Source organism: Bubalus bubalis, chromosome 1 (assembly GCF_019923935.1).
Source record: "Bubalus bubalis isolate 160015118507 breed Murrah chromosome 1, NDDB_SH_1, whole genome shotgun sequence".
Lineage (NCBI taxonomy): Eukaryota > Metazoa > Chordata > Mammalia > Artiodactyla > Bovidae > Bubalus > Bubalus bubalis.
Genome location: NC_059157.1, coordinates 37,829,151 through 37,844,101, shown reverse-complemented (window position 1 = coordinate 37,844,101; position 14,951 = coordinate 37,829,151). Strand labels below are relative to the sequence as shown.

At 42.3% G+C, this 14,951-nt stretch overlaps 1 protein-coding gene across 1 annotated transcript in view; it reads right to left on the bottom strand.

Annotated features, from left to right (window-relative positions):
- ASB5 (ankyrin repeat and SOCS box containing 5) overlaps positions 1-1,241 on the bottom strand; it is a 40,732-nt gene extending 39,491 nt beyond the window's left edge. Inside the window, exon 1 of the mRNA XM_025280515.3 lies at positions 924-1,241. Within this exon, the coding sequence (XP_025136300.1) occupies positions 924-1,119 (196 nt within the window). The 5' untranslated portion in view covers positions 1,120-1,241. The remainder of the gene's footprint in view (positions 1-923) is intronic.
- Positions 1,242-14,951: the final 13,710 nt, after the last annotated feature.

Here is a 14,951-nt window from a genome sequence, read left to right as displayed (position 1 = left end):
CTTTTAAAAAAATACATTCTCTAATATTGTGGTAGTATATTTTGATTACAAAAATTTAAGTTACTTTAGAGATATTTAGGGCTCTAAAATGTGCATGCTTGCCTGATGATTTTCAAACCAGAAATAATCAAGACTTGAAGAAATTGAAATGTCACCTTGAAGCCCACCATAAGAATTGCTTTTGTTGTGCAAAATAGCAGTCCAATAGAATGTAAATTGTTTTACAATCTTTCAAGTCTATGGTTAAAATGATTGTTTCTCACTTAATTTCGTATTTCAATTTCTTCTAAGAAATATAGATGGATGTACTTGGCTGCATACATACAACATTTGTTCATTCATGTTCCTGTCCTTTTGTAATCAGTTTCTTACAAATTGAGCAAAGCGACAAAAATTCCATCAGGAAAACCCATGCCGTAAATCTCAAGTGTTTTCCACAGTATGCTTTACTTTATAATGAAGTGGCTAATCTCAGTCAAAAACTGTGAAAAACAAACAAAACCTTAAAATCTTCTCCTGTAACGATCATTTTACATATTCCTAAAGATTTGATTTAAAAAAATCATAAAAACTCGGGTATATTAAGGACAATTGAAATGCAATCAGCAGTTGAACCCTGTAAAAGTATGGCTTGGCAAGTGAAACGTTAAAAGTTTAAAAATATTTATGAATAAGAAAACATCTATCTTAGAGCATGTTCCCATTAGGTTATTTTGCAATCATACCTCGATGTGATTAAACCCAAAAAAGTAATTTTCTTTTTTTTCTGAGGCCAGGAAGTGACTTAAATATTTTCCATGATGAGAAGTTGGCAAAACAGTCACTTTGAATAGGTCCCTAGAGGAGGAAACCTGGGGTGTTTTCTTGGGTTGTGGATGAAAGATAAAGTCGGCGTGAAACCAGAGCGCAGGCCAGATACATACCTCGTCCTTGGGTTACTCCGTAAAACTCGGCCGCTATCCGAGCCGCTTCCTTGCGGTTGCCTTTCACTATGTAAAAGTGGCTGAGGATGGCCAGGCTGATTTTCACAAAGAGCTTGAAGCAGAAAAGGGAGAGGATGGTGAAGTAGACACTGGAGAGCTGCTGGGCGAACGGCCGGTTTTCCTCCACCATCGACATCGCTGCGCAGGCTGGGCCGCCGGGCCGGGTCAGATCCAAGTCCTAAATGTGCTTGGCTCCGGTCCGGGATGCTCCTGAACAGCTGGTCCTGAGGAAAGAAAATATCAGCTGGTGGCGATGCCTCCAGCTCAAAATATTTATACTGTCCATAAAAGTGCCTCGCACAAGCCTATTGGTCTGACAATATTCCGGGGGAGCGGCGGCAACACGTGCCGGGTTCTGAGACGCCTGACTTTCCGAGCTGGGTATAAGATGACGCCCCATCTCCCTGCTCTAAGTTTCAAAATCCAGGTATTGACGTTAATGTACAGAGTGTTTCCCTTTTGTTGTCTGTTGTTTAGTCGCACAGTCATGTTGGACCTTTTGCAACCCCATGGACTGTAGCCGGCCAGGCTCCTCTGTCCATGGGATTCTCCAGGCAAGAATATTCCAGTGGGTTGCCATTCCCTTCTCAGGGGGATCTTCCTGACCCAGGGATCGAACCCACCTGCTTTATCAACTGAGCTGGACAGGCAGCTTAGTTTTAGGGGAGGAAATAATTGTCCTGAGAGCTTTTAAGACTTTGGGTAAGGGGTTCCTGGTGTGAATGTAAGCGAAACTCATGATATCAAGTCCATCACTTTAAACCTTTGAACTGGTCCTATTTGTAGACTATGAGCTAAATTATAAAATAGTTCATGACTTGTGGATTTAATGACCACTCATCAAATTAGCCAATTATGTGGCTTCCGTCAATGTCAGGGAAAAAAAAATGTATAAGTGGATAGACTGGAAAGCCACAGGGTCATAACTTTAGGCTATTTATTCATCCACTGAACACGTTTTAAGCACCTGCTATGTGTCAAGCATTTAGCTGGATGCTGGAGAGGCAGAGAATGTCACAGCCACAAAGCAGTCAGAGTCTAGAGGAGGAAAGAGAAATGAGATAAAATACCAGTGAGGACAGGGCAGCATAAAGAGGAAGGGTCTGATCCTGGCAGGAAAGAGTTCAAAGGCTTCCTGGAGGAGACACTGTATCCAGAGAGTTTCAAGCAAACCGAAGTGCTTCATCTTTACTCTCGCAAGCCAAGCAAAAATATATATTTTTTAGGCTCACAATCTTTGTTAGTTGAGTTCAGTTCAGTCACTCAGTCGTGTCCAGTTCTTTATGACCCTATGAACCGCAGCACACCAGGCCTCCCTGTCCATCACCAACTCCCGGAGTCCACCCAAACCCATGTCCATTGAGTTGGTGATGCCATCCAACCATCTCATCCTCTGTCATCCCCTTCTCCTCCTGCCCTCAATCTTTCCCAGCATCAGGATCTTTTCAAATGAGTCAGGTCTTCACGTCAGGTGGCCAAAGTATTGGAGTTACAGCTTTAACATCAGTTAAACCCTATCTTATTTAGTTTAGAAATAAAATGCCACTATTTATAAGGGGATCCTTAAGCAAGCTATATTTTAAAAAGCAAAATAGAGTAAATTATTAAGAAGAGTAATGTAGAGTGGCAGTATTTCGGCATTTAAGTAAAAAATAATATGCCGCGATACAAAATGACGTATCATACAGGGAGTTTATTTATACATTTATATGACCTGGCTTGAAGCCTGTTCATTGTTGTATTTCTTCCTGATTCTTCTGAGAAGTTCCAAAATCACAAATAATAACAAAGACATAAGAGAACAGAAGTGGCTCATTTTGGAATAAAGAAGCGTATCAATGATGGGTCGTGCTGGGCAGTGTTGCAGGCTTTTTTATGCCGCGTGTCTTATCTGGTTGCACTGACATACACAAAACATCCCTAAGACAAAGGAGGTGTAGCTGTAAAATAAATGTGCCAACAAAGCAGGCTTCTCCTTTCCCCAGGGACTGAGTGGTTCCCAGAAAAGTAAATTAGGTCAATGTATTAGAAAGCCGCCACAGCCCTCTTTATGGGAAAGCCCCCTGGTCTTGTTTTCAGAGGCAGAGAACTAGACTAAGTGGCTGTTCATAGGCCCCTGTGGAGCATTCCACATGTGCTTTGGGAAGTGATGAAAATGAACTGCAGACTCTTGACGGTGGAGTAACTGACTGTGAGATTGTGGAGGGTGACCCTCCCGCTAGTCTTCCCCCTGGCACGGGGAGGCATGTGCCCACACCGGGGAGGCATGCCTGGGGACAGCTGGGCCATCATGGCGCTCTGAGTCACCCGCACACACTTCCGTGCTGTGGAATCAGAAATAAAACCCACCTGAGTCACGCCTCAGTGTCTTCTCAGGTTTCACTCCTTCCTGTCTACCAGTAAGTGTGATTATAAATAATTATCTCCACATCAGCTCATCAGGGGACTGGATTCTTTGGGACTGAGGAGCACTTTTATTTCAATAAGGCTGCTATCATTGGAACATTCAGTTTAACTCCCTACAGTTTTTACTAGTAGGAAAATACTAACTCTCCAATATCTAGGACTTTATGTCAAGATGTCATGCTTCATTTTAATGAGTTCCTTGATTTCCCACCTTTCTTTTGTTAGTATAAACTCTCTTGGCAACTTTTTCCATCTCTATTTCCATTAATCACTAAATAAAAATTAAGGCTAAATAGAAAAGCTCATAGTAAGTGAACTCATCAAATATAAACTAGATGCTGTATTTTTTACATTATAGATCCTTCCAAGCAACACCATAAGTTATTCATATTTTATTAGTATCTAAAGGACACATGAAAAATATTGTGCACCTATTTTCCTGGCACTCATGTTTTCTTAAAAAACAAACTATTGATTAGTAATTTAAGTGATTTATTGATATAAATACTTTTATCATTTACCATGTTCAGAGGATATAGTAGAGTGAGGTAGGTGATTAGTTAGCATATCCTAACCCATCTAATCATGTTGGTTTTGATCAATCAAACCGAAACTGAGCTCAACAATTGTGTTACTAGAATGGGTGATGTGAGGAGAGTTAAAAGCACAGGGAGAAATCATTTATTGAGAGTTTACTATCAGCCACGTGTTTTACGTAAACCTCCTCATTTACGATCTTATTCTATCCCAGAGGAGTGTCTATTATAGTCATTTACATTTTAAAAGATGAAGAAAGTGGAGTTCTGGGAGCTTTGGTGACCTATAAAAAGTCCCTCTGAGCAACAGCACTATTTGAACACAGTTATGACTTTAAAATAGGTGCTCAAGTTACTGCCCATATTTTCTATTTTTAAGCACTTACTGTGGGAACGAGCAAGTACGATTTGTGCATATGGAGAGTGAGACAGAGTCACACAGAAGCACACACACAGCAGAGAGGTCAGACAAAGATTGCCTTTAATCAGGTACCTAAATTAGTGTCTAAATCAGGGGGTGAGCCATCCAGGCTCTGATGACTTCATGAGATGGAATCTCGTGTGTACTTGATACCTGGGAGCCAAGGAAAAGGGGATTGTTTGGTGACTGGGCTAATACTTCTGGATTGTTCAAGGCTGGTGAGCAGCTCCCACTGAAACAGCGAAGAGGAAGCAGATAGAGGGGCAGAGAATAGGGCAGTCGAGATGCAGTACACTGAAAACCATGCTGAGTGCTCAAAACGGGGTCAAATGACTGAGGAAAAGCAAAGAGAATGAGGACCAAGAAAAGGACAGGGGGCATCACTGGTGAGCTTCAACTCACTGTTTCGGTAGGTTAATGGAGGAGGAATTTTAGGACATCCGAGACCAGGGGTGATCCTCAGAGCATCTTCAAACAAAAAACAAAGAAAACAAAGGCCCCTGGGCTTCCTCTTTCGGGCACCTTTCTGGGTATGATCTCTACTGCCTCCACCACAGAGGTGTCAGAGATAAGACCACTCCCTGGGACCCTGACCTTTCCTCTTTCAAGTCTCTCGTTCAGCTTCCTTTAGCATCCCAAGTACTATATGCATGAGTTGACACTGTGTGTGTGATGTGTTTTCGAGACTTAATTTCATGTCATTCAGATGTCAGCTATCATAACAAGTTTCAAATATGGCCAGATTAGTCTATAAATTTCCAGAGATAATGAGGCTAAATCGTTTTGACTTAACTACAGCATTGATTCAAATTATTATACTAAACATGTCAAGAGGATATAATAAAAATTGCCTGTTTCTAGTGCTTTCCAGTTGTTATATCTTAGCATAAATATTTTTTATGTAGAGGAAATAGAGTGACCCTATTGAAATCATGATTTCCTTGTTTTCTTTTTTTAAAGAAGTATGATCCTCTTCTCTGGCAGAAATCTTAAGGTTCTAGTTGACTTTTTATTCATTAATATATTCTTTTTATGTGAATATTAATAACTACTCCAACTGGTTGTCAGGACTATAATATAAGTTAGTGTTTAAAAGTATTTGGAACAGTGTCTAGCACATACTAAGTGGTGCTTTATAAAAATCTGTTGAATAAATTAATTAAAAAAAAACAAAAATATGGCAACTGAAACAAACTGATGAAGATAAGGTTGGAAGGTGTAGCCTGGTGTGTAAACAACAACAACATGGAGTATGTATTTTTAAATAATCTTGTCAAGTGTACGTTTAAATCTGTGCATTTTACTGTAAGTGAATGACACTGCAATAAAATAAAAAGAGGCATAAGAATATCCAATAACATACAGATGCCCTAAATTTCAATATAAATGCCCTATCATTTTCCATGCGAAATAAAATTCAAAAGATATGAATGAATCCTAAAAAAGTGTTCAAAATAGATATATTTATAGGAATCAAAACTGGAAATAATCCAAGTGCCCATCAATAGGAAGTGGATAAACAAACTGGGATATTTATAAAACATAATACAGTTGAACAATAAAAGGATTAAGCTACTGATATGTGCAAAACATAGAAGATTCTCAAAAACTTCTGCTGAGCAAAAGAGTACATATTGTATGATTTCTTTTATATGAAGTTCAACATTATAAATATCATATAACAATATAAATATATGGTGATATGAATTAAAAGGCTGATTTCCAGGGATGGGATTGAGGATTGACTAGAGAGGGCAATGAGGTATCTTTCCAGGAAGATAGGAATATTATCTGTCTTTATTTGGGTGATGGTAACATGTGAGGGCAGGAGGAGAAGGGGGCGACAGAGGATGAGATGGTTGGATGGCATCCCTCACTCAATGGACATGAGTTTGAGCAAACTCCAGGACATAGTGAAGGCCAGGGAAGCCTGGCGCGCTACAGTTCATGGGGTCCCAAAGAGTCGGACACGACTTAGTGACTAAACAACAACAACATGGAGTATGTATTTTTAAATAATCTTGTCAAGTGTACATTTAAATCTGTGCATTTTACTGTAAGTGAATGACACTGCAATAAAATAAAAATTAACAAAATAAGTGTTGGCTTTTGGTAGTGGCAAGCTAGTTAATTCTCCCAGCAGAGACAAAAAAAATTTCTGGGTGAAATATTAAAACCACATTCCTAGTAATATCCACCAAGTATGAAGAAAATGAGAAAGTCACTGGCCCAAGAACGTAGGACAAGAGGAAAATCCAGAGAAAGATTTCAGGCCACGCTTGGCCCAGGGACCAAAGAGATGGCAGAGAGATTAAGCAGTCCTCCTAACAGTCCCTGGGGGAAAGGATGCATAAAATGTGATGTAAACAGTCTGCCAAGATCCAGGGCCATGGTAGAGGGCTCACACTTACAGCTGATGTCCAGAAGAGGCAAAAGAGGAGTGAATCAGAGGTACACCAGCCACTTTCAATGACTACAATCTACATTGTCTAGAAAATCTCTATCCTGGAGATTGGCTTAAGGTGATTCAAGATTGCTAGCACCCGTAGGCATCTGTCAGAAAGAAACAATGAAAAGCATGCTCTCTGGAGGAAGATAATATCACAGGCCTTAAATTACTTCTATGCATTTTTTTAAAGACATATGTAGCACTCATTCAAAAATAAGGAAACACACAAAAAGAGGTATCAATATGAATCAGAACCAGCACAAACGAAATGACAGAAAGAAGCCCATAAGTACTGGGGATGGTGAAGTTTCCAGAAATCTAACGCGTGTCCTGTTTTTTACTAAGCTTATGGAGACGGAAGCCAATGTAGTCACTCCACCAGGAGCGGGGGTGGGGACATGCCCAAGGCCATGCAGCCCCCCTCACAGGGGACAGATGATGGGGGTCACGTCTACTGCAGTGCTGGCCTCTGCCCCAAAACTAGGCTCTTTCCCTTTGCCAGTCTGTGGTGGCGGATGTGTTAATATGTTCTGCGCCATGACGGATGCAGACAGCAATGATACCAACCGGCTGGCGCAGACAGCAGCTTGGCTTGGTCTCACCGGGATGAGCCCTTTCCCTGGGCATCCAATAAGGGACCCAGATGGTTCAGGTGGTACCATGGTTTGCTATCAACATGTGCGGCCTCCAAGAGGAGGGTCTTCAGTTTGTGAGCTTGTGGTTTTCCAGGTGGAGACCGAACAGCTAGGCCATTGGGCGACAGCCCCAGAATCAATAAAAAGCTAACGAGCCTCATCGAGGGGCGTGCTGGCTGGAACTGTGAGAATGGAAGGGGATTCCACCAACCGAGCGGAGAGACCGCGTCCACTCTCAGGTCTGCATCGCAGACACTGAGGCTGAACAGCTGCCGCGGCGCAAGGACACCATCTGGTTTCAGCTTGGCCAAACAGGCAGTGAACCAGGCCCCGGCTTTCTGTTCGTGAGGAAAACAAACAGCAGCTGTGCACACCCCCGGCTCTCACAGACATGGTGCTGAGAAACAACTCCCTACCTCCCCCAAAGTACTGACGCTTTCATTTATATGAAGTTCACACAAAGGCTTCCCAGGTGGTGCTAGAGGTGAAGAATCCCCCATCAATGCAGGAGACATAGGAGATGGGGGTTCCATCCCCGGGTCAGGAAGAGCCCCTGGAGGAGGGCATGGCAACCCACTCCAGTATTGTTGCCTTGGACAGAGGAGCCTGGCGGGCTGCAGTCCATGGAGTCAGACATGACTGAACGACTGAGCATGTACACAAGCAGAAAATCTCACAATTTGCAAGATAATCCTAATAGTTTAATATATAATAAATAATTATATGTATGTGCTATTAAATTCCCTCAGAGGAAGGCATGGCAACCCACTCCAGTGTTCTTGCCTGGAGAATCCCATGGACAGAGGACCCTGGTGGGCTACAGTCCATGGGGTCACAAGGAGTCAGACATAACAGATGCCACTTAACACAAACATCATAAAAAGGCAAGTCTGAACCACTGTTTTTAGGGACAAATACTTAGGTGGTACGGAGAAGGCAATGGCACCCCACTCCAGTACTCTTGCCTGGAAAATCCTAGGGATGGGGGAGCCTGGTGGGCTGCCGTCTGTGGGGTCGCGAAGAGTCGGACACAACTGAGTGACTTCACTTTCACTTTTCACTTTCATGCATTGGAGAAAGCAATGGCAACCCACTCCAGTGTTCTTGCCTGGAGAATCCCAGAGACGGGGTAGCCTGGTGGGTCGCACAAAGTCGGACATGACTGAAGCAACTTAGCAGCAGCAGCAACTTAGGTGGTAAAAATGAAATGAAGAACAGCAAGGCTGTGTTTACCAGGTTAGTGGTTATTTTTGAGGTGCAGAAGGTATGACAAACAATGTGTATGTGGCAGGGGACAACATCCTGTGTTTTGAACTTGGGTTACCACGTCTTTATGTATTTGTTTTGTGTGTTTTTCAATATTGTTGAATTTCACAAATTTTAAAAAGGGCCTAAGTCCCTTAGCATGTTAATGTGTAAAGGAGTTGGAATCTACAGTTAAAATCACTTGCTTATATGGGTTACCAGTTCAAAGTTAAAAAAAAAAAATAACTCAAGCTAAATTAAGATCCAGACATGATTCTACTAATTTCTTTTTCAGCTCAGTCAGAGGAATTCTCACTCAGGAACTGGGTAGAGGTGGTGTTCCTGCACCTTCTCCAGCCAGGATTCTCACCTGAATGACAGTCAGGGCAGCAGGAGCCCTACCTGCTCAAGGCCAGGCCTCCAGAGTTCCTAGCTTATCAAACAGTTCAAACAGATATTAGGTCGGAAAGGATTGTCCACAGCCCTAGCTCTCTACCCAACAAATGCAGAAAACAGAACCGGTCCTTGCCGCTGGCAGTTATCCCAGGAAAAATTACATTCCTGGAACGCGGTATTAACATTGCCAAAACCATGGCAGAAACTCAGTGGTATCTGAATATACTAGCTGAGGGAATAAAAGAAAAACCTGGATTTATCTTGACCAGATTGCCTACAAAAGGATGGGAACATTAGAACATCTACATACTGGGTGCTTAGAAGCTATTTCTCAGCAAGAGCTGAATTTGGGTACTGTGTACATTACTAGGTTTTGGGAGGAAACAGCCACCCAGACACAATCTCCTCTCTCATAGTGACATTTGTGACACTGAAATCTTTTTGCAGAGATTTTGAGCTTGCAACGGAGAAGTTCCAGTCACCGGATCTTATTTGGGGTACTGTTCCGGCCACAGGACGTACTTTGCATTTCCCCTTGAGCCTCGCATGTGGGCACTCGGGGCTCTGTGCGGGAGCTCCACGTGGCAGCTGGTCCCTCAGTTTCTTCTGAGCAGACCCTTCTTGTGCCCCAGGGGCTGCTGCCACCGTCTTTTCGGGTGGAACTGCTTAGTTTTAAGAAATTTGTGTCTCTGAGACAGTGTCCATCAAGTTCTCCATACCTGTTCCAACTGGAAAATCAACAAACTGCTGAACTGAAAGCTACTTTTGGAGATTTTTTAATGCCTGTTCCTCGAGGGATCTTGGGAGGCATTTATGAATCCAGATGCTTTGTTTGTTTTCCTGGGAACTCTAGAATCCCAGTCTGGGTCACTTGCGTTTGATCAGCAGCTTGGTTCCAGTCTTCTGTCCCTTTGAAGCTTATCTGTTGAATCTATGCGTATTTTTATATTTGATCCCATGGATAAGTCAGATTTAATTAATAAGTTTAATTCCAGAATCTTTCTAGTGTTTTGTACAAGCAAAGCAATAAGCTATCCTGCCTTCTGAAAGCAGGAGATACATCCTGTCTTCTTAGGTCTATGTCTTTGTAGCTGTGTTAATGGCTTGGTCGTGTCTGACTCTTTCTGATCGCATGGACTATAGCCTGCCAGGCTCCTCTGTCCATGGAATTCTCCAGGCAAGAATACTGGAGTGGATAGCCATTCTCTTCTCTAGGGGATCTTCCCGACGCAGGGGTCGAATCTAGGTCTCCTGCATTGCAGGCAGATTGTTTACTATCTGAGCCACCAGGGAAGCCCAAATCTATTTCTCTATAGCCTGGCAAACACTTGCAGAGAGTGGGGCCTCAGAGATGCTAGTGTGATGATCCAAAATGAGCCTTCCTTATAGAAAAATAGGTAGCAGTCGAGGATTTTGATTTCCCCAGACCTGATAGAAGGCCAGTGTGCCTGAAGCCAGGCATGAGGTGGTGCTGAAGGAGGGAACATGACCCTACTTTTGAGCCACGGATACTGGACACTGTCAAGTACCCGCACACTCTCCTCTAGAGCGTCTTCTCGCAGCTGCTGACAGTGACGCCTGCCGACTGCACTCGCTTTCGGTCCCCTTGGGGACCGCCTGTGATGCTCCCCACTCACCTGCCTGCATGCAGGGCTCTGACTCGAGATACCTTCTCAAAGAAGCCAACTGCCACATCACAAGTCCATGGGACTTCATTCTAAATTAAATGGAAGGTGATTGAAAGGCTTTCCTAAAAGCAAGGGAGGAGGATTTTAACTGGTGTATACAGAATCCCAGAGGACAGGGACAGAATCGGAGGACCGGTGACGGCGCTGCTGCACGGGCCAGCTGAGGTGACGCCTGGAACTAGGGTAACGAAGTGAAAACTGAGAAAAGTGGATAAAACGCAAGACACACTTAGGGATGGAGTCGACAGAAACTTGGTGACTAATTGGGTAGTGAAAGAAAGAAGGCATCAAAGAATAACATCTTTGAGATGAAACAGCACAATCCTGGATACGCAGGGGCAGAAAATTCAGAGCACCAGAATTCCACGTTGATTTGTGAAGCTTTACGCAACTGCAGAAAAGAAAGTGCTGAGAAAAGACTCCGGAGCTAAACATCTTGTGAGACAATGCGTGGGCTTCATTTCAGAAAATTGTACCCAAAGAAATATGTAACTGGTGTAAATTTTAAAACATGGCCACGGATGATTAGCATTTCCATATTCTAGCACTATATATTACATGTGTTTTCCCCATTTCCTAATAAATTACTGGCAATGAGTTGCCATCTGGCACTTTGTAACTAAGCTGAGCATAAACACTGTAAACAGAATGACAAAAATGTAAGAAAACTGGTACATTGTGATGTACCAGTTTTGGGCTCAGAAGTCCATCATGGCTTAATATTCCAGAAAATAGACTTTAATGATAAGTCTAACGCCACATAATGTCATTGTTGAATAGGGGTTTGTTTTGTTTTGTGGCAAATTATGCTTGCTCAGAGACCAAGAGTGTCTTTGCCAAGAATTTATTTAACACAGGTTCCCTGTGGGGATTATAATAATTTCATAAGCCAACAGCATACAGGATAATGTCTCTTAATAAACCAATAAAGAAATAACAGACTCAAGCCAATAGTAGATTAATTATACCATCACTCCAGACAAGGGGACCCGGACATTTCTATGAGCTGGTTTTCAGGGAAAAGGCTTCACCAACTAGAGCTAATGGCAGCCGCCAGCACAAGAATGAAAAGCCCCCTGTTGGTAGAACCTGTGGCTTGGAATGATTGCAGTGGAGTTGATAGGCAAGAGGACACTCCCTCTTGGGGCCACTCCTGGTAACAGTTGCCTTCACAGCAGGAGCGAATGCCCAGAGATCTTTGGAGAGCTGTTTAGATCAGCAACGGCCAGCCTTTGCCTGGACGCAACACTCTCGAGTGTTTGTAACCTAAGTGCCCCCTTGCCCCGGCTGCCTCTCACACATTCTTAGTGACCAGCCCCCAGAGACCCCTCAGCTGCTGGGCAACTTAGTGCTCAGCACGGACGTGGTTGATGACATCCTGACACACAATTTCACTTTTACATCAAAACACTAACTTCATTGGGAAAATAAAAAACGAGTGGGTATATATAGCAGATTGCTATATGGCAGAAACTAACACAACATTGTAAATCAACTATACTCCAATAAAAATTATTAAAAAAAAAACACTTTGTTCTTGAAAACCACTTCACTCTTAAAAACAGCTTCATTTTATCATAAACAAGTGGATTTGAAATCATAACAAACCACTGCAAAACAGTATTAAACAAGGTAAGCATTTGGGTAATGACTGGAGTAAAAGAAAACAGAACTTAAACAGCACAGATTTAAAAAAAACAAAAACAAAGAAAAACCAGCAGAGAAAGAAGGGATCTATCTTGGGATGTGTCATATTCATGGGACTGGCTGGCTTATCTCACCTTAGACCAGTCATGTTTCTACCACCAATGACCACCCAGCTACACTGCCTCTGCTGTGGCTCTCCAGGCTGGTTCACTCACCCTCAAACTTCAACACCCAGGCCTGCAAACTTGGATGTCAGTCTCCTGTTTCCTTATATTGTCAATCAAATCATAGGTTCATTAGGCTTTATCTGATTGGTGAAATCTGAGTCACATGTCCGTACCTGGCAGCAAAGTGCTGGGAAAAGTAGTTATTTTTCGGATTCTGCACTGGGAAGGAAGAATGCACACAGTGCAGAACTGCTGATATTATCATGTGGAGAAAGCACTGAAAAAAATTTAGGTAAATATGAATGACAGATGTCCACCATAATTAACGTTCCAAAATCTTCATTGGAGTTTAAACTCTATTCTATCCTCAATGTTCTGAGTTTCTAAATATATTTTTTACTAAATAATGGCCAATGCAGGAGATGTAAGAGACATGAGTTTGACCCCATGGTACGGGAAGATCGCCTGGAGAAGGGCATGGCAACCCACTCCAGTATTCTTGCCTGGAGAATCCAATGGACAGAGGAGCCTGGTGGATTACAGTCCATAGGGTTGCAAAGAGTTGGACATGACTGAAGTGACTTAGCAGCAGGACCACTGAAGTAATCAAAAAAATTAAGAACCAAAGAATTCTGGATGCCTGACTTACAACGTTTCTTATGAATAAAGATTGAAAACCGACACTAATGTCTTTAGGAATGGATCAGCTGTTAGCCTGCTTCTTGGCAAGGTCAGACATTAAAAAGCATCTATCTCAGTGGAGCTATAATTGATTACTTGAGCTCACTGGAGAGGGTTGCTGCTTGAGAGATTTATTTATAGTGCCTCAGATTTACACATTGGATTGATAGTCTAATGAAAGGCTTCTTTTATAATTCTAATTATAAATGGGTCTTCAAATGATTTACTCCTAGATGAATCAGAGGCAGTGAGGACATGCATGGGCACCATTCTCAGGAGGCGAGCTCAGAATGCTGGCCTTAAGGTTTTCTGTTTGCTTTGGTTTGAGAGTTCATCTCTCTGCACAGGAATTTTCAGAATTAGGCTGACTGGCATTGGTTGTTCTAGTATCCTTCTTCTTCAAAGCAGATTTTTGGTTATCTAATACAGTTTCTGGTAGGAGTCTCTATTTGTCTCCTTTCAATAGTATCAGCGAATTTTCCTGCTATTGTTCAATTAAAAAAACAAAAAACAGATTATCTTGTTACCAAACATTCTTGGCTTAGGCAGGAATAAAGCAGTTAATGAACACATCTTCTTTAAAGCACATCTTCTAAAGACACAAAATCCCTCTGGAATAACAACAATCAGATATAAAAAAAACACAATGGGAACATTAAACCAGTGTTTCAGGGCCAGTAAAACAGTGTTGGAGAAGACTCTTGAGAGTCCCTTGGACTGCAAGGAGATCCAACCAGTCCGTTCTGAAGGAGATCAGCCCTGGGATTTCTTTGGAGGGAATGATGCTAAAGCTGAAACTCCAGTACTTTGGCCACCTCATGCGAAGAGTTGAATCACTGGAAAAGACTCTGATGCTGGGAGGGATTGGGGGCAGGAGGAGAAGGGGACGACAGAGGATGAGATGGCTGGATGGCATCACTGACTCGATGGACGTGAGTCTGGGTGAACTCCGGGAGTTGGTGATGGACAGGGAGGCCTGGCGTGCTGCGATTCATGGGGTCGCAAAGAGTCAGACACAACTGAGCGACTGAACTGAACTGAAAACAGACTCCTACTCTTTACCATGGTTGGTTAAGCAAAGAATTATATTTTGTTTTGAATAGTCTAACAATAAACTATTAATTTTAAGAATAAAAATATATTAGTTAATATATATATACAAATATTGGATTTATAAATTATATACATAAGGTAATAGAAACGATGGAAATTATATATATATAATATTATCGATTCCAAGTAAGTTTAAAATGTGCATGTGTGTGTGTGCGCGCACTCAGTTGCTCAGTTGTGTCAGACTCTTGGCAACTGCATGGACTGTAGCCTGCCAGGCTCCTCTTCCCATAGAATTTTCCAGGCAACAATACTGGAGTGGGTTGCCATTCCTACTCCACGGGATCTTCCTGACCCAGGGATTGAACCCTCATTTCTTGCATCTCCTGCATTGGCAGGCAAGTACTTTACCACTGTACCAACTGGGAAGCCAGCTTTAAAGTGCATTATCTTATTAATTCCCATAATGCATTGACTGAACAAGAGTATTGTGTGAGTTGAATATGCACTTCATATAAAAATGTCCTTTAATGATATCAAATGATAGAAAGCAACTTTTCAGATAATGGAGTATGAGAATAGCTAAACTGACATTTACTGTAAACCTCTGAACCAAAGAGAAGTACAAATGTCATGTGGGTCGC